At 33.8% G+C, this 21,830-nt stretch overlaps 1 protein-coding gene across 1 annotated transcript; it reads right to left on the bottom strand.

The window, feature by feature from the left end:
- Nucleotides 1-1,315: 1,315 nt before the first annotated feature.
- Nucleotides 1,316-21,051, bottom strand: LOC140432495 (post-GPI attachment to proteins factor 2-like). The gene is made up of 3 exons (XM_072520409.1): nt 20,539-21,051; nt 18,675-18,875; nt 1,316-15,320 (listed from the first exon to the last, which is right to left on the bottom strand). Exons 1-3 carry the CDS (start codon nt 20,963-20,965, stop codon nt 15,187-15,189), a joined length of 762 nt encoding a protein of 253 aa, XP_072376510.1. The 5' UTR covers nt 20,966-21,051; the 3' UTR covers nt 1,316-15,186.
- Between the last annotated feature and the right edge of the window lie 779 nt (nt 21,052-21,830).

Genomic DNA, 21,830 nt, shown 5'->3' with positions numbered 1-21,830 from the left:
TTGAAACAGGGTGATATTTAAAGATGAGATAATTTTTCGATCTTCTAAAAAGGGCAAAATTGGAGTGTATAGACCAGATAATAATAGTTATAGATGCTCTATATGTTGATAGATATCGAGCAGCTGGTCATTTTAGCGCCAATGTATGGAGATGAATTTCATCTAGAGGAATGGGAATGGTATGGCGTATTGATGGTAGGTTTGTTGGGCAGACTTATCTGAATATTCTAGAAAACATTATGTTTCCCAGTGTAGAACAGTTGTATCCAGAAAATAATTTTATTCTCCAACAAGATAATTGTCCTATTCACACTGTAAATATAATAAACCAGTGGCTCCAGAATAACAACATCGAAACCTTGTTTAGGCCCAGCTACAGTCCAGATTTAAACCCAATCGAGAATGTGTGGGGTTATTATAAAACGGTTGTATCGGCGTAATTTTATACCTCAAAATGCTGAAGAGTTGTGGCACGGTATACAACAGGTTTAAGAAGAGCTCTCTGAAGAAGACAATTTCATAGTTCCTTTCCCACGGATTTGGTCTTCCAGACACTCGCTTTCTATCGAGAGCTTCTTGTTCCATCCATTTTTTATTAATAGAAAAACTGTGGTTTTGCTTATGTAATAATGTTTTGCTGCCTCCGATAGTGCCCAGTTATATTTTAATTTGGTTACAATTCGTGCTTCAATATATTGTTGAGTTAAGTCGTTTGTTTTATTCCTTAATTCTAAATAATAATAAAAATAATAACAGCAATCCTATCTATATATCTATCTAATTAGCCTTCTTCAGTCCATCTTTGGACATAGGCCTCCCCAATCCTTTTCCATTCTTCTCTGTCTGTCGCTACAGTCATCCACCTAGAGCCCACGTGCTTCTTGTCTTGATATCATCTGCCCATCTCATTTGGGGCCTTCCTCTGCTTCGTTTATATTCCCACGGTCTCCAACTTATAAGAATTTTGTTCCATCGGTCTTCTTTTTGTCCTATATTGTGTCCGGCAAATCTCCATTTCAATTTTGCAACTTCTTGTCTAACATCCCTCACTTTTGTTTTCTCTCTTATCCACTCGATTCTCTTTTTATCCATTAGTCTTATGTGCAACATTTGTCCTTCCATTGCTCTTTGGGTTTTTAAAACAGCAACCCTATTTTATGTAAAAACTATCATTTATATACTCTTTATAAAATGCAGGAATTCAAAATATCAAAATTTAGACCTTAATAATTATTACAATTTATGAATTAACATATGTTATCAATTGTTTATTGTTTGTTTGTTTATTTTATTATTTGTCTGTCATAATAAATATAATATAATATCAGACTAATCAAGTGTATTGCTCAAAATGATCAAATCTTACTAAGAGTCGTAGCAGTTTTTTAGGAACCAGCTGTACATCTATATGAATATGAGCCCATATTCGTTGCTACGACTAAAATCAATTTATTAACATAAATTTTCTTCATTCTGCAATATTTAGACGATTAGTGCGATGCAAAATAGCGAGTATTATTGCACATGATACGTTGAACTAGCAATAGTTATAATCGTTGTTCAGTTTTTATATCTAGCGCAAGAAATATGCTGATTTTGACTATATAGCATTTCACGTTAAGAAAATAACATTAAGCTTATGGAGATCAGTGTTGCCAAAACTCTCAGGCATGCGGTTTACTAGATTGTCGATATATTTTTCGAATTTCCATTTTCAATTAACATTTAACTGTAAAGTCAGAATAACAACTGAAGAACCACAAAGCCTTTATTATCATTATGTAGTCTCAGAGAACGACATAAAATCGCTGACATACGCACACCGTATTATTTTAAGTTGCAATTAGTAATTAGATATATGCATTCCAAGCGGTCCGTTTATTTGCTTTTAAATCTTTAATAGCCGGCAAAGTGCATGATTTAACTAAGCAATATTTTCTACTGATTTCTATGATTCATGGTATATGATATTCTTACCGAAAAACAAATAAACTGTCGTTACTATAATTAAAATAAGATAAAATAAAATTACCTTTTGTAAATACTATTTATTTAATTAAAATCGTTTTCCCTACTTTTCATCTCTTGTTTCGAATGGACACTTTTGGTCAATTACGTTAAAAAACAATTATTTAAATTATGTCTGTGAAAACGAAAATACAAATTATACAACCCTGAATCGTGCTTGTGCTCATCGTGGCATCGCTGCGCTTCTATCGTCCATAAGAATGGCCCTATCTCCGCAATGTTATTTTCTTAACGTGGAACGCTGTATAGTTATATAAATAACTTATTTTAAAATGAATTGATTGACGGAAATGTAGAATTGTATATTTGGAGTTTCATAAACAACTGGCAGATGATATGTACAAGCTTTAAATATTTCCAACTAAAATATATTATATTCATCCGTTATCTAACAGGACAACGGATGGAAACAACTCGTTCACCACAGGAACTTTAAAAATATATATTATATAAACAGTTTTTAATATCATCTCCTACCTAGATTTTATATAAATAAGTAATGAATATACATATTTTTGCAGAATCTGTGACGTAAATGCATATTTACAATACGTGAACTGCCCTTTTAGTATTTTATACAACCACATGAGGACGTGCATAAAAATAAATCATAACTCAAAATCTTACTTTTATTGAAATTAAATCGAAATACTAATAGTGGCGCGATTTATTTTCGACTTGTCATGACATTATTTTTGCCCCAATTAAGGTTTGCTTAATACTAATTTATAAATCTCATTTTCTCTATTGTTTGATATGAAAACAATGTTATTATCAGCTATATCGTGTCATTTGTTTGCAATTATCAGAGCTATTTGGATTCATTTTCAGTATTGTAATAAATTTATTGGATCTTTAGTATGAGCTTTATGCTATCGAAGGCTTTTTCGAGAGTTTTATCGAAGTGAATACATGTCATATGAAGTATTATGACACATTACATACATATGCGACTGACATGTTGCTACTGATATTTTTTATGCTAGTTGCATACTTCTTCTTTGAGTGCCTCTCCTATCGGAGATTGAATATCATTAGGGCGATTCTAATTTTATTTACTACTGTTTTGAATAATTCGTTAGTGGTATAGCCAAACCACTCTCTTAAATTTCTCATCCAGGACATTCTTCTACGGCCTGGATTTCTGCGTCCTTGGATTTTTCCTTGCATTATATTTTGTAGGAATGTGTACTTTTGTCCTCTCATCAGGTGGCCTAAGTATTCAAGTTTTCTCTTTTTTATATTCAGTAGTTGCATACTACTCGAAATCAAACCTGTGTTATCAATGGCGCGTTACACATTGTTTATGCAACTAGCACAATGCGACTGCCACGTGTCAATACCATTTACCACGCCGAACCGATCTATCGGTGTTTCAACCATAGACATTCTTAATAAAGGTAACTATGGTTTGAACTGGCATGTCACTAACAAATTGAGTTGGTTATTAATTTTAGTTGCTGGTTCTCAAATTCAGATTGGTTATACAAGGGAAAGTGAAAGGAAAAAGTGGACCGGGCAGACGGCGCACGTCCTGGTTGAAAAATTTAAAGAAGTGAAGTGGAAAAACAACAATAGAACTGTTCAGAACTGCTGCAGACACAGTAAAATGGGCCGTGATGATCGACAATGCCCTTAAAGCATGAGGCACACGAAGAAGAAGAAGAAGTGTTAGTTTTTGTGATTATGTATTCATAAGATATTGTAACAATATCTACATCAGATATAGACAACATCAGATATGCTGATGATACCGTCTTAATAGCAAGCAACGCACAAGAACTACAAAATATAATAAATGCGATAGTTCACCACAGCGAAATGTTCGGTTTACATCTAAACGTTTCCAAAACTAAAACTTTAGTATTTTCAAAGACACCAATAAACGTACAGGTGTATGCCAAGGGTCAAATAATAGAACAGGTAAATTCCATAAAATATTTGGAAACAAATATCAATAGTCAGTGTAATCCAAAAAAAGAAATCCTATCAAGAATCGAACAAGCAAGGAAAACATTCATGAGCATTAAAACATTTTTACAATCTACAGCTTAGAATCCGAATGATCAGATGTTACGTTTTTTCTGTCTTACTGTATGGCTGTGAAAGTTGGACTATGGACTCTGAAATAGAAAAAAGAATAGATGCCTTTGAGATGTATATATACACACAAATGTTGAGGATTCCATGGTTACAAAGAGTTACTAATGTTGAGGTACTTCGTCGCATGTGTAAACAAAAAGAATTACTAAGAATAATCAAAGAGAGGAAAATGCAATACTTGGGTCATGTGCTGAGAGGCGAAAGATATGAATTACTTCAAGTTATACTGGAAGGAAAAGTACAGGGCAAAAGATCAGTAGGAAGACGCCAGAACTCGTGGCTGAAAGACCTGAGGAGATGGTTCGACCGCACATCCGCAGAGATCTTTCGCGCAGCAGTTTCCAAAACTACAATTGCCATTTGGATCGCCAACCTTCGAAAGGAGACGGCGCAATGAGAAGAAGAAGATATTGTTGTTTATCCATATCTAATTTTTGAGTATTTGTATACAAACTGCCATTTCCAGACACTATTATTCTTCGGCGTCATCTTCTTCTAATAAGACAACAACAATAGTTCATCTTCTTGCGAAGACATTTTTAATCAACTACTTGAGAATGGCCACCTTGCAACTTCATTGCGACTAACACGTGCCACTAACACGACTACAGCTGTCAGATGTATTAAAATTTTGGTTAATAGTTTGTACTTGACATTCAATAGAGTTTTGAGCCTGTAGTTTTTTAAATAATTTGTTTTTTCTTACAAAATTACATTTTATATTTTCTTCCAGATTTGCAATAACATGTTTATGACGAATTTCATTTAGAAGACTTAGTAGAACATCTTTGCTACTATTAGTCCAAACTTCAATATTTCTACTGTTCTATTTTTAGTTACACTGTCATGAATTCCGCTGATAATGTTTCTATTAAATTTTTAAAATTTGTGCGATGTTATTGGATTATTAGTTTTTTTTTGTTTTTCTCCAAGCTCTTGTTTAAAAAATATATGTTACTTTTTTTCACTCCTATTTTCAATTATGTTTTCTCTTACCTGCATTTTTTATCTTCTCGGTATTGTTTTTAATAATTTTAAATGCTTTTTTATATTCTGTTAATTTCCAGTACTGATCTATTTAGTCGTCGATATTTTGTTCCTTTGTATATACATGCTTCCCTTTCTATTTTTTCTATATTACTTCTATTTCTGATATGATTAATGCATAAGTGAGAAACGTATTTTAAAGTTTTCAATAGACGGTAATATTGTCTTTTTTATCGCTGTCTTCGAAGCTGTTTTCCGCAAACTTATGGTGCTCGTAGAATTTGTTTGCTATTTATAGTCTTCGTGTGATCCTTGGGTTCAATCCGTTGATCTAAAACGATATTAGAATTTTCGGTAGTTCAAGGAGAGGTTTCGTATTTCGTAGCGCTGAGATATCTTATTTATATACAGACCGCCTTCTTTACGATTAAAGTTCGGTGAGTGCTTTTGGATTTCGATGGCCGCTCTGAACATCCATTGATGGTAGTGCGATCTGCGTTTCTTCAAATACATTTGAGTGATCAAGGAGACTGTTGCTGTTTTGTTTAGACAAGCAAATACCGTTGTTGTGTTAATATTGCTAATTGCAGTCCTGTGCTTTGGCAAAGCCGAGAATACTCTTTTCGATCAATAATTACGATCTGTTTATATAAGCCTGTCGAGTCGGCATTAGATTATCAGTATCAGCGAATTGTTTTGTAAGCGATATTCGTGTGAATTGTACGCAGACTTTATGATATTTGTAATTTAGTGAGTTTACTTTTTGAGTTAAATTAAAGTTACTTAAACCACGTTTGCTTCACTTAATCCCTGAATCAACAGAAAAACGTAACATTATATTTTGTTGCTTCAATTTATACTGAATATCAACTACAGAGAATGTAACATTTCTGGGGTAGACAACAGTTCTTTTTTAATTTTGACCGATCCCAGACTTTCTTGTGTCGTCTTCGTTGTTTGTCGATAATGCGGTTAACTCTTTCTTGACGTATATATCGTATATCACTTAGTTATGTCTCAATGATGTTTCAATCCTTCCCCCCAATTGCAGATTCCCATGCTCAGATTGTAAGATCCGTTAATGTTTTTATGGCCCCTCCCTTTTGCTATAGTGGTTTTCAAGTAACCAACCATTTGGGTAACGAATGCAGAAGTTTATAGTCGAATGGAACTGTTTAAACAATGGGTTCCAACACAAGCTATACCAAAGCAAGCACTAATATAAGATCTGCTGCAGTCACAGACGTAACTAATATCACAAAGAAATGACATAATGTATCATTACAGTCCATTTTCCTTTTCGACATATATAGTTAAATATAGAGTTAAAGTTACAAATTTTGGTTTTTTTGCGATAAATTGTAATATAAACTAAAAGAAATATACATATTCATGAATTTATTAAAACGAACTGAACAACCAATAATATTTCTATATACAGATTTTAAAAATAGCAGCAATGATTGGAATCCCTACTTGCGGCTTCATAGTTCGTTTAAAGTAATTCAGAATGTTGTATTCTCTATACAAGATCCTTTGATAAAGTGATTATATAAAAGTCTAAAAAGTCAGTTCTAGTATTTATGTAGGACATCTTTTTTTTCTTAACATCTACTGGTCATATCAATAAAAATATTTCATATAAAAATCACATTTTTTTAAATACCACTTGTTCTCTCAAAAAGAAGTACGTTTTGTTAAATGACTGAAAACAGTACCGGAGTCTTCGAATTCATCTACTGATTCCACAACTATCTAAATAAAGATTTAATTTTTATTCTCTATTGTTTTATTCGTTATAAAATCTTAAAGAATGAGTATAATGTTGCTTTAGAAAATCACAAGGGCTGACATAATTATATTAGTCGCTAAGAATAAACAAAGAAAAAATTTTAAGAAGGAAATAAGACAATTTTGTGCGTGACAATAATATTAATAATCAAAAAACCACCCAACATCTTATCGATAGCTGTCAGACATTTACTGCAACTGAATATAAAGAATGGCATGACTCAGTAGGAAAGATATTCCATCACGAGATCTACTTCAAATTAACCATCTTACTTATTTTTAATATTCGCTCATGGTATGCTTGGGAATGACAAGTACAAGCTATACCGAGACCGTATCGTGCTCACAGACCAATCAGTGGCACATACAGTCGAAAAAATGAAAGGTTACCCATAAACGATCATATCAATCACTTATTTCGTATTTGCTGTCTTTTTCTATAACAAACATTTGTTATCTATAGAAAAAGACAGCAAATACAAAATAAGTGATTGATATGATCCTTCATGGGTAATCTTTCATTTTTTCGGCTGTAGGATCCCATAATTGACTAACCAAATAAACAATACTTATAAGTGTGTCGATATAAGTACAGACATCTTTAGCTCGGAATAAGGAAACAACGGAGTATGGAAAGTACCCTCCTTCTTCTTCTTTAAGCGCATCGTCCTCCATAAGTCAAGAGCCTCCAAGGATCATTAGATTAATTCGGATATATAATGAGAGGCCTTAAATAGAGGTTGCTACCAAATATTATGCAAGAGAAAATAGCAGGCAAGCAGGATCCGCGACGAAGAAAAACTTCATGGTAGAAGAACTTGCGAGATTGGTATGGGATTAATATAAGCATGGTATATAGGGTGGCAGTGAATAAGATTAAAATAGTGTGATGGTAACCAACTTTCTGCAAGGACATGGTACATGAAGATGAAGTCATCCATAAACATTGGCAGCAAGTCACATGATCCTTACTTTGTCCGCATCGGACCTAAATAGTTTTGTTGTGTTGACTTTATACCACTAGCAAAGTTTATTGAGCCTGGATGTTCTTCGTCGTTCAGGACAACCTTTTTCCTTTATTTTCCTCTGAATAATTACTTGTAGTACTTCATATTTCGCATTTCTCATCACGTGGGCAAAGTACCTCTATTCAGAACCTCTATTTCTTTGTTGAGACGTTGTAAAACTGCTTATTTCGTTACTTTTTCGTGACGTGTGATTTATTTTTAACAATTAACAGTAAGCCCACATCTCGAAAACCTCAATTTTTTTACACATTGCTATATTCTGCTGCTGATTTCCTGGGATGAGATAAGTTCATTTTTCAGTCACTCAACAGCCTAAATATTTGTATGATTGTACCATCTCTCCTATTTCTCCATCTATGCTGATGTCAGTTAAGTTGTTCATCATCATCATCATCAGTGGCGCTTCATCCCTAGTTGAGCCTCGACTTACCCCAGTCTAATTCGCCTACCGCGAAACCAACCGCTGCGCTGATCTTTCTCGCGCCCTCGTCCATACCCTCCTTCCATCTCAGTCTTGGTCTACTTCTACTCCTATTTCCTACTGGCGACGCTAATAGGGCACGTCTGAATGGGTAATTTTCATTTGCTCTTGACACATGTCCAGCCCATCTAAGCCTACCAATTTTGATGAAAGATATTACATCTCTACAATTAACTATTTCTTTATACTTCTCGGACAATTCGAAATATTATCGCCTTCTCCAAATAACATTCTCCAGTTAAGTTGTTAGTTACTATGATCTGTTACAGCTGATAAAAGAGTCTGTAAATTCCTGAAAGCATCCAGGCAGTGACAGAAATGTCTAAAAGTACCCAAACGGTACCAATTATCTTTTCTACTACTGGTGCTATCCAAAGAACCTTATAGAAAACGACATACGGCAAATACCTGACTCTCAGTGAAAATTTCCATAAGACCGCTTCTCAATCCTTTTATCCACCGAAAGTATCTGGAATTAGAGAGAGTGGAGTTGTATGGTAAATATAGAAAGTAATAATATCACGTCTTTATACAGCCAGGAGTTTAGCCTAAGGTAGTTTGTGCCTTTGTTATACAAGGAGGTAACAGGACGCAAACGCAAACGCATCAACGCAAAGCTTCAACCACCTATGATTACAGTTGGTACTCATTTTATTCAGGATGAGTCGACCTGAGACCTTTAGAGCCTCAGGTAGATTCAAGATATTTTAAAAATACCTAGATATTTTCGCCGCGAAGTATCTCCGTGATTGTCAAACACTCTACTGTTTGAGGTATCTGGTTCGTGGTGCATAACAGTGAATGTAAAACGAAAAATCCTAATAAAAACGTATTATTAATTTTCATTTACCCCAGCAGCACTACTTACATATAGCTTTAGACCTCTTGGCATACTTAACATTAAAATATCAAGTTCGTTTTAAGCTTATAAGTTCAAGTCTTACGTAAGATCTTTGCGAGTAATGAAATTCAGATCATGATGGATCATGATAGATCCATATTTGAATCCTATCTCATATGGGCTCTAAGAGATTAAGATCTGGCGAATGTACTGAGTCCAGCAAAAAAATGATCTCTTTTGCTGCAATATGTGGACTTGGCTTGCTTCTTCGTTGACACTAAACATTCCGCCTTGAATGGTAAGCTCACGAATCCCATGATGAAGTTTTTTGAATCGATGTAACAAACCACTGGATGTATTGAAATGTTTTTTGATTTTCAAATGTTCGTGAAAACTCTCCGCTTACTTAGCCCACATTGACTCAGAGATTGGTACTTCCTCCGATCTTTTCTGCAAAAACCACTTTGAAAGTGCTTCAACTAAATCTCACACATTCGGCGTAACGCGCAGCGGCAGATGACAAGCGAATGATTTTCAGGGATTCACCGAGCATTAGTACTATCGATATTGCATTATGAATCCCCCTATAGAGTTTCCGTTACGCTGTCGATAAAACCTTAACAATGAAATTAGAATAATAGAAAATCATAGCACAGATCATCCGTAGTCCGAGATTCTTTGCAGTTCCAAGCTGTTACAGATTCACATCTTATAGACTGCAGAGTCTTAAATACAGCTTGGTTTGTAACGATGGCATCACCAACGCTCGCCGTCGGCTTACCACCTGTACGCACGCGCACCCACCGACAGCTACCACTACTCTCGATGTGCGCTGGAAATGGAACACTATGTTTAACTGAGTCTGGGGTCTAGTAGAGCTACCCAACACGGGTTATCAGAGGCTACTTTAACAACTAAGGAGTAGATACAGTTCAAATAGGACTACTATATTTATACGATGTAGCCTATAACTTTAGTAAATATTTTTCTTGTCTAATGTCAACCCTTTTCACTATGTTAAGATTGAGCATCGTAACTTTACCTACTATAAAGTACTGAATTGACCAGCAATTATATTACATTTGGGCGATTATAAACCTAAAATTTAGATAGTTACGAAATAGTATTCTAAACCACATATAAAATTATATAAAAAAAATTACTAACAAAGAAGTCCAATCGGAAGACTCTTACAAAATAGTGATGGATCATCCAAATTTCTGATAAGTGCAAGATATTTGATTGCCCCTGGAATATTTTTTATTGATGGTTGATTAATATAATAACCCATATCAGAATACTACTATATTTATATAAACAATCTTTTTGTTCTGCAGGCCCAGCTATTTAATTAGTACATTTTTTGGAATTTCAGAACCTGGTTTCAGAACCACACCTAGCTATACATTCAACGATTTTTTGTCAGTATAGGTTTAGGTCAAAATATAGGTAATGATATTAGGATGTGAGCGAATGCTGATTGACTAACACTTTTTAACGTCATCCAATTTTAATGTCATTGTTACTTAATTAAACATTTTGAAGGTTGCAAGGTTGCAATTTTCTTCGGACAACGTTTACAAGGGCACGTGGAGGAACGTCTATTTTGCGTCCAAAGATTTATTTTCTTTACATCATATCCTAATCGCCAACTAATTTGGAGGATATAGCAGTAACTGGTGTCCCGACAAAATAACCATATGCAGTACTTACATTACACCTAATTATAACCTTACTGAAACACAGTTTGCTGAAATAATCTGCCAACTACCTAATCCGATTATACGAGTTAAAGACTTAACGCCCATAATACTAAATGGGGCTAGGTAGAACCCCACATAACACTACGTGGGGCTCTAAGAAAACAATCGGTAGAGAAAAAATCATAGAAAAAGTGTATTCAGTTGCAATAATGCTTGTTTGATGAATATTGGAGCCAGTAGGTACATAGTTTATTCTTGCATCAAGAAATGTCTCCTCTATTGATTTAAGCATATGTGATCCCAAGTTAGCTGATTCACTCTCATGGGATACTCTAGTTAGTCTGTAGGATAATAATCACTTCCCAATAGTTATAACAAATAGCGATAAAAATATTGCACCATAACTAAATGAAATGTCGCTAAATAGACTAGAATAATTCTAAGATTAGTGCCGAAAATCATCTATCATTGACGAGACAATAACTCTTTTTAATTAATGCATTATCATGGCCGCAGAAAGTCATGTCCAAAAAATAACAATATGAATTAATTGTACGACAACGTAAAATGGCTCTTAACAGATATCAAAGAAACAGAAATATGTTCTAAAAAAAAGTATGTTTGCTTCTACCCTTACTAGTGATACTTCGCCAGTCCAGGTAAGGAGAAAAATAAGACAAATGAGAGGACATAAAACTCCCCCAAAAATTTCAGCAGTAATACAGGAATGGAAAGTAATTGCAGACAACCAAACAATTTCGCAAATTATGGCTGAAACTTTCGCACGGAAATTCAGATCTGAGCTTGAGCAGAATCAAAGTCTAAATGAGCAGAATTCATCAATTTCTCATGTTCCTCAAATTAATAGGCATGACGTCGCCGATATAAACCTGCCTTTTACATAACAAAAATTACCTGTAGCACTAACTTCTAGTAAAAACTCCAATGCTGGGCCAGATAATATTCCATTTATATTTATCAGAAATGTATCTCATTCCAACCCCGTAACCCTTCTGAATCTTTACAACAAAAGATGGCAACCCTCAATCCTGCCAAAATCATACAAGCCAATCGCCCTAACTTGTTCATCATGCAAACTGTTCGTGAAAATGATTATTTCAAGATTAACCTGGTCTCTAGAAAAATAAGCCATAATTAACAAGGCCCAATCTGGTTTCAGACGTCACCGTTCTATACTTGACATCCCGTTACTGCAAACACAAATAGCTACCACCTTTTAAATAAACAAGAAGTGATGGCTACCGTATTTTATATAGAAGGAGCTTTCGATACTATTTCACAACCAGCCATTCTTCAAATGCTTCAATACAATATGACAGGCAATGTTTATTTCTTCATACAAAACTTTTTTCCACAAATGTTTTACAAGAAAATTTACCTTGAACAAACGTTTAAGGTAAAAACAAATGTTGAAATATTAGCGCATACTCACAAAGTAATGAAGTATCACAAGGTTCTGTACTCAGTACATTGTTCATTCTTGCAACAACTGACATCTGTTCGAGTCTTTGTCTATCTATGAAATACGTATTGGATGCGAATCATCCTATTTTATATTGTCTAGGGATATATACAACGGCCACAGGTGACGTACTGCAGACCGCCGTAAATCAACTGAGCGAATGGTGCAAAAACAGTGAATTAACACTTTCAATATCCAAATCGACGTTACAAAAGAAATGGCATCGACCTTACAAAACAGTCATCAGACCAATAATGACATACGTGGCAGAAACACGACCTGGCACAGAGATGACAAAAAGGATGTTAGAAACAGCAGAGATTGAAACATTTATGGTAAAACACTATGGGACGGAGCTAGAAGTACATATATACGTTGTATATGCAAGGTGGAGAACATCAAGGACTGGGTAAAAAAATAGAGTAGCTCCCCAATAGGAAGACGATCAGTAGGAAGACCACAAAAACGATGGAACAGTTTAGCAGAAGACCTTGTAGTCAAACTTCTATTATCACCCTTAACAGAACACAATTGCCATCCTGTTACACACTACAAAATACTTGGCTTAACTCTTGATAGTAGGCTAACTTGGAAGCAGCATATTAGCGAAGTAAAGGGAACGTACGAAAGTATCTTATTTGGTGTCTATAGAGCTTTATTCGCTCGAGACTTACCATGGTAGCTAGATATACATGTCTGCGTCAAATTCCGACTGAAAGTTACTCAACTCTGTACATAACATCTTCATTTGACTTTGCTTAGGCGCTTTTAAATCTAGTTCATAGTTTCTTAGTCCTTTATTGTGAGGTTAATGAACCCCCGTCTGGATTAGACAAGGATATCTCCTACCGTCTTACTTTACTACAGTATCCGCAAATCCATCTAATCCCGATTACCCTTTAATTACCTCGACAGCTCTCCCTGATACTCCAAGCAGAATTCAACAAATTATTAACATCCAAAAATCAACTTTAAGAAATGGCATCGATCTTACAAAAATCCTTTTTAATCCCAGATACTCCTCCTTGGATTCTTGGAATATACCAATCCTACAATTAAACACTTCTCTGTTGGCCTACAACATACACGAAACTTGAAGCCTTCTTATAAAGCAACGCTCTGAAGAAATCCTAAGCAGTAACCAATTTCAAAAAACTTTATACACAGATGCTTCCAAACATATGTGCTATTACCACAGTTGATCAAACAATAAAATCATTGTTGTTACCAAATGTATGCAGCGTTTACAATGGATATATGCGATATTAGAAGTTTTTAAATCCCAAAGAACAGATGGTAAGAACCTAACAATGGGCACAGACTCCCTATCGCCACTCTTCTCCATAAAAAGTTTATACGTTCGGCAACACTTAGTTCAGTTCAAGACATCCATAAAAATTACGGTATACTCACTTCTCAAGGTGTAAATGTCACTATCATCTGGATACCATCCCATATCGGCATCCCCGGTAATGAAAAACAGATCATAATGACAAACTAGCTTGTGCCCTAAATGGTAAACACTCAAAAGTGTATCATCTTCAAATGCACGATGACCTGAAGCATATATTCAAGCAACAACAGCATCATTATTGGCAAATCTACTAGAACACCATCAAGAGTATGTCACACGAGATACGCCAGACTGTTAATATATTTAAGCTTCCAACTATGCCTAGAAGAGAAAAGGGAGTCATCCGACGATTAAGAATTGGACATACCCGATTCACACATACTTGATGAACTCTGAACCGAAGCCCAACTGCCAATCCTGCTCTAGTGGTTTAACCGTAAAACACATCCTATTGAGCGTCCTCGGTATGCGATACAAAGAACTCAATACAAACTTAATGTCAAATATTGAAGATATTTTAAACTCGTCCGATCAAATTCATAATCTAATTAATTTTTAATTAGACATTTCAGCGGAAACACATTAATTTAAATAAAAAAATATTAGCTACTAAACCAGAATTCTTGAAAAGCTGTATAGCATGTGTAAAGTGTAATATTCATAGTTACATTTGATTTTTTTTTAAAGATATTCAAAAGTTAAGTTCAGTAAACCATGATTAAACTAATGCTAAGCGGGTTAATCAGCACAGCATGTAGCGCTGATTTCAAGAATTTAATACATCATTGCGACCCGAGTTAACACCATGCAGTTTATGGTGAATACGTCTTGAAAAAGACAGAATCGGACTATGCGCACACTGAGTGGAATTTTCTTATGTCTAGTTAATAATTTCTTATCAAAATAAGAAACTCCATGAATTATTTGTTTACCTTGGAAAAATAACAGTCTTTAATTTTTGTCTTAAAAATTATTCTTCGGTACAATTATAAAAGTCAAAACTTGAATTAAATTCAATTCAGGGTTAAAACTAAATTGAATTTTGTCCAAACAGTCTCGTTTCACACCGTCCTTATTCACACCAAAACCTTTATCATCGATCTATTCTTAAATAAACAGAAATTGTTCTAAACTGAAATTGTTGACTGTATATTTGTTACTATGGTAATCAACCGATGGCAGTGGTAGGGTCAATCACCAAAATATTAAATACTCTTGCACCCATCAGTAAATATTACACAAAATAACCACCACATTTTTTAGAAGCTATTTTGTATAGTTTCAATACTAAGTTAATACTGTTTTCAAAACTTTCTCGACATTCATCCCATAACCAAAAAAATAAATTAAATAAACAATTTTAAATGACTAGCTAAATGACTAAATATTATCTTTCTGTCAGAGCAAGGCCATGTTTATAGATCACAATGTCTTTATTTTTAAAATCGAAATAAGCTGTCAAATGGAACGCCATGTTGGAAAGTACTACGATATACTCACATAAAGCGAATAATGTATACACTAAAAATAAAAAATAATTAAAGTTAAAAATACGCAATACGATATAAACAAATAATTAAAACGTAATGATATATATGTTATATGTAAAATTCTTTGATTTTATGTAAAATGCAGATATATGGCCCAAGAAACAAAAGTAATAGCGAGAATAAAGACCAGGAACTGATGGAATACAAAGGTCAAAAACATGGCCGGACAACTACATAACAATAATACTCTTAAATACAATGAATCTATTCACAAACCTACTTGGGACCTACCTAGGACAATTCTGAAAACCACATTCTAAAAACCACACAGAAAGCTACTATGTCCCTGGGCATATGTAGAAGAATGTGCGGTAAGAATTGGGGACTTAACCCCAAAATTACTCTACGGTTATACACAAGGGTTATTAGACCCGTGATAACCTATGGCTCGGTGACGTGGTGGACAAAGACGCAGCAAGTGGGAGCAATATGGCTGCTAGGTAATACACAAAGGCCAGCATGCCTGTGTATTACGGGGGCCATAAAAACAACTCCTACTGCAGCGTTAGAAGTCCTGCTGAATCTACCACCACTTCATATCTTTATACAGGGCGAAGCCAGATCAGTGATGCACAGATTAATCCATAGTCAGCGACATACAAGCCAGATGCATGGTGCTGACAACAGAAAGCTAATCGAGGAGCTAAAAGCCGATATTGTAATGAGGCAACCTATCGATGCAACAGCTACGAGATACAGCTTTAACAATAAGTTCACAATTAAGATACCAGTGTGGGAGCCGGCATAGTAGGGACAAATCAAGGGATACATTTCCCGGTAAATCTATCTAAGGATGTGACAGTTTTCCAGGCGGAAATAACGGCAATCCATCACTGCGTGGAAGAAATAAAAAGGCAGGAAAAAACGTTTCGTTCAGTTGCCATCTTCACAGATAGTCAGGCAGCGCTTAAGGCACTCAATTCTGCAGAGGTCAATTCTAAGCTAGTATGGGATTGCGTGTGTGCCCTAAATAAACTAGGAAACCGTAGCAAGGTTACGGTAATCTGGGTACACGAGGGTCATAAGGGCAATCAAAAAGCAGATAAAATGTCCAAACAAGGCTCATCAATGCCATTCATTGGACCGGAACCCTTCTGCGGCGTTGCAAAGACAGTAACAAGAACGGCTACAAGGAAGTGGGTAGCTCACAAATCTCTGGAATGGTGGAGAAATTCACCAGGACAAAGACAGGCGAAACAGTTCATTACAGAACATTCGCCAAAATGTATGGCAGACCTAATAAGCAAAGACAGGAAAACAGTCAAAGCCATAGTAGGTCTTCTAACAGGACACTGCAAGCGTAATAGTCACTTGAAGCTGATGGGATTATCTATGGCTAGATGATGACCTGTGCAGATTCTGTCACCTCGAAGAAGAAACAGCAAAGCACATACTATGTCAGTGTGACAGTCTGACAAATGTGCGGTTCTTTGCATTATGAGAAGAAAATCCACCGGCAAATAGCTACATGGAAGGTACAGTCTCGAAGCTATTAGACTTTTTAAAAAGGATCAGGCTGGAGAATGTTACCTAGGACTAGAGAACCACAATAGATCCGGAAAGGTCGCAGTTCAATAGGTCAAAAAGCCACCTCTCTAAATCTATCTATCTATCTATATATTTAGGACAAATTGGAATCACAAAATAAAGATCAGAAAAGAACAACAAGGCTTCAGAAAAGTCGACGACGGACGCAATATTCATTATGAAACAAGTGAAAGAAAAGTCGATAGAATAAACAATAAACAAATGTATGTTTTTTGGATCTAACAAAAGCATTTGATAGAGTCAAACTTAACGGTATATTATAAAAACTAAGACAGAAAAGAATTCCAGCAAACATCTTTGAAATCATAAAACAAATGAACAACAAAAATATGACGCAAATAAAAACATATGACACTACTATGGGTAACATACCAACCCCAGGGTGAATCAGACACGGAGAGAATCTCAGCCAGTTCCTGTCTACTTTACCTACCATATTTTCACCACTCTCCAAAAAAAAAACATCGAAAGGATAGTGTAGTAGTGGCAGTCACCTCTGAGCTACTTAGGCTGAAGAAGATTGGCTCAGCAAATTAACAAAGGACCAAGTACATTTATTATGATCCTTTCATTATAGTCTTACATCAAGGTTCGTCTGTTTATTTTGGAGGTAGATCATCATGCAAAGATATACTTTCATTTATCTTTATTCCACTGTTATGTCAACTGCATCATTTTAAAGCACTATTCTTGTAATTTTTTAGTAGTTTCTTTGCTGTTTTTGTCTAGGTGAGGATGGCTTTATCACTGATATCCTTATGAAATACCTGAGTGTAGTGACTATATCAATTTCTTGTCTTACATTTCTCTTACATTTATAAGTTTGGATGTTTTCCTTTTCTTCTGATCACTGTTTGAGTATAATCAAATTATGTTGATCAATAAAGGACCCTCTCTCTCTTTCTCTCTAAATATTTTCCACTTTTTTCAAACTTTACTGATTTAAATTTTAAATATTGTTGTGTAGAAACCCTATTGAATACCTTTCTTTGGTAAAAAGGCCTGCAAAGTTTGGTTTTTGACTTTCAAGAGTACAGTTTTCTGTTTATAACGTTTTTACAGCATTTGTATATAATAGAGCCATGGAAAAATCCTAACTGAATATGTTTCTAAACAACCTTCAATGATAATGACGTAAATGTTACTTGTCACACACTGACATTTATTTGTTGCAAAATTGTTGATTGTGAACCAGTCACATTTAAATGTAAAATCCATGACCAAATTAGTTTTTCTCAATAGCTGGATCACTAATTTCTGTTCTACAATATATAACAGAGTCAAATGCCTAGCTAAGATTTATAAAAGTGATGTGAAGTTCCAGTTTTCTTGTTAATATCTTTTCTATTAGATTTTTTAATGTAAATATATTTGTTTAATCTCAATCAGTTTATTCCTTAATGTCTATAACTTTACAGCATCCTTTAGAGAGCTTATTATGTGGTAGTTTGTTTTCTCCAGTTCTAAGGTTGGTTTTTTCATTCTTGACAAATATTAATACTTTTTATATGTTTAAAATTCTGGCTCTAATTTTCCTTTTTAACAGATAGTGTTCAGAGTAAGCATTAGTCCCTGGTATATGTAAACAAAAAGTTTGAGAAAAAATGACAATTTGTACAGTATATTTGATAAAGTTTATAATTCTCCTTTTATGCTTATGTTGAGTGGCAATGAAAACAAAGACAATATATCCTGAGACTTAAAATATTACTACCATTAAAACAGACGATTTTTAACATTTACATATGGAAAGAAGAAAAATAAGGTTTTAACTTACCATATGGTTCACAGAATGAATTGTGCCTCATAAAAAAATATGTAGCAGCTAAGATACATATCACATTGGTTACTAAAAATCGCTTTTTCCATTTCAAACTTATCCGAAACTGCTTCTTAAAACGGCTTTGAAGAATACAGCTCAGAATCATATAGATTTCCGATGTAATAATAAACATTACAAAGGCTTTCTTATGTACAGCTAAAAATAAGAATATGAAAAAAGGATATACAGCATACAAGAACTGAAAGTATAAGATTTAACATGCTTTCAAATGGCAATATTAATAAATAAAAAAGACAAGAAAATTTAAAACAGGAATATATGACATCAAACCTACATTTACAAATGTGAGTAAAACATGAGTTTTGAAAAATCACACATAGGCATTTTAGAGAGATCAGTGAGGGAAATCTTCAGAACAATATAATGCAATGTTAGAGATTATAATGGATTATGAAATAATAGGCAAAATAAACTTTTTGATATTCATCAATTATAATCATCAGAATAAAATTTTAGGTACTTATACTATTAGTTTAAGAAGAAGATAATATTATTATGAACATGCAGTAGACATAGCCCATATATATCAGTTGCATTGCGAGACGACAAGAAACTTCCCGATGAATCGAGCGCGGGAGAGATCGACCCGTCAAACAAACGAATTAGAGGTGGACTAATCCAGAATATTCTAGTACATAATAACTTGTATATATATAAGTAACGATGATTGAAGAGTTTAGATGATAAGATACTTTCGTGCTGTAAACTTATAAATAAATATATTTATATAAATTAGAACCGCTCGTTTTATTTAAAAACGGTAAAATATTAATTGAAATAAAAAAAAATATCATGCACTTTATGAATATACAATTTTGATATTGACTGACTAAAGCTAAAAAGTTGTAAGCAACATGTTAAGTAACTTTCAAGAATATTAATGAACAAAATTTATAACATTTTTATGATTTATGCTAGAAAATTTCATAGATTTATTTTATAATTTATACTAAATTTACAAAATGGTTAACAGATTTCTAATATAGTGATATTATTGATATGTATTACAAAAATGAACAAGATGGCAAGAAAATTAGAAATTTGTGATCTACTACAGGATATTGCAGAAAAAACCTGATAGAAACTTCATCAATATAACAATGAGCAAAACCACCTTAAAGCAGTCACACTTTATTGGTAAAGAGAGCAAGTAAAGACCTAAATATTGAGAAGGACATTTTAATTTTGTATATTACCAAAGTATATTACTCAAGCATATTACTAAAAAACTAGGATTATAACAATGAAATTAAAGAGTTATAGGACATGAATTGTCACCGAAATTTGTATACAAATAAAAAACATTTTGGCCGATCTTTAAAAAGTAAGGCTTTTGTAAACACAGAATGTAAACAATTTTTTGTTTCACATTTTCTTACTAAAAGCAAAAGTTTTAAACTGCGATTAACAGCCAGGTTTACAGTATATATTAATTATATCATTAAAACTGAGGATGGAGACAAAGAATAGTGATGTTCAATACTTCCTTGAACAAAAATAAAATACAATTTTATAGCAAGTTACTATGTTTAACTGAGAATTTTCTTTGTGCATGTATGTCAATATATTAAAGACATAAAGATCAAATTTAATGGAGCAATATTCATACTTCATTTAGCCCAAAAACAAAATGCTGACATTAATTTCATTATTTTTGAGAAGCTTTCCAATTCTGAACTTAACAACTTTAAAAAAGAATTGTCTCTAAAGTATTATCCAATACATATTATTGTAAGTATATTTAAAAAAATTGTAAGGCTCAAATGGTACCTGATAAAATATTTAGATTAATACTTACCATAATTTTGTGAGGACACAAAGAAAGACAACACTATTAAAGAGATATTCTCCACAATATTAAGAAAGAACGCAACTTGTGCAATCCAAATATCTTGTGAATGTAGCACGCTATAATGTAAATGTAAATACTGCCATGCAATTATAAATCTTGGAACTGCATGCACAGCAATGGCCATTTGCCATATTTCCCTCTGTGGAGAAAAACTTCCTATGGCAGCAGATATTGAAGGAAGCATATTGTAAACTTCACAATGAGTGTAAGTGGCACTCTCAAAATTAAATAGGACGGAGTAAAATATGCAAAAAATCAATGCTACAAATGGTATTCCCACTAAAACCAAACAGAACTTTTCGAATGGTACGCGTAAATAAGATGAATATTCATATTCACTGTATAATAAACCATATTGTGCTTCTTTTGACATTATTCTCTTAATTGCATTAATTGAATATTAAGCTATAGATTCATAACCCTTCAAATTTATTGTTTTCATTAAGTTGATGTTTTGATTTCAATTGTCAATTTTTTACTAGGACAGCTGTGCAGAAATGTGAAGTTAGCCACCGAACAAAGACAGTATGACTTGAGTTCCCGAATTAAAAAAGATTTTTTGAAATTTGTATGTATTATTTTTATATAAAAAAAAGATGAGGCATGTATGCTCTTAAGTAAGTTCTATAATAGTGTAAACGAATAACTGTTTCAATCTTTTCAATCGTTAAATATGTCTGACTGATGTAGAGATGATATAATTTCATAAAAATTCGTTGTCATTTTTCGACAGTTTGAACAAAGAATATAGACGCATAAATAAGAATTATTATGTCTGTTGGTTGAACTCCCTAATATTAATAATATTAAGAATTAATAAAATTAAGAATTGAAGTCCGCTAGAGAGCGCTATTTTTCGGCGGGAAAAAATAAGGGGGCAATAATTTGAAAATTAAACTTGACCGAATGCCAGAAAATTTTGAAAGATTTATTGATTGCCTACTTCGCTACACTACGTCACTTACGACAGGAGTGAATGCAACAAACATCAATCTCAATCCGTTGATATTACAGCTGAGAAATTACGGATATAATTGGCCTTCACAAGAGACATTTCTTATTTCTGTAATTTACCGGTGGTTAGCTGTCTTCCATAGTTTAAAAAACTTACATTGAAGTAAAAACTTCTAGTGTAATTGGTATAATAATTATATCCAAAAGGATTACAATTTTCAAAACGTTTTCGATCCTAACAGACCATCTCCAGTTAAACTTGAGGAAGTAGCCACTCTCAAAAG

This window comes from Diabrotica undecimpunctata, chromosome 1, assembly GCF_040954645.1.
Source record: "Diabrotica undecimpunctata isolate CICGRU chromosome 1, icDiaUnde3, whole genome shotgun sequence".
NCBI classification, from domain to species: domain Eukaryota; kingdom Metazoa; phylum Arthropoda; class Insecta; order Coleoptera; family Chrysomelidae; genus Diabrotica; species Diabrotica undecimpunctata.
Note: the sequence above shows the minus strand (reverse complement) of the source record. Positions and strands in the feature narration are given on the sequence as shown.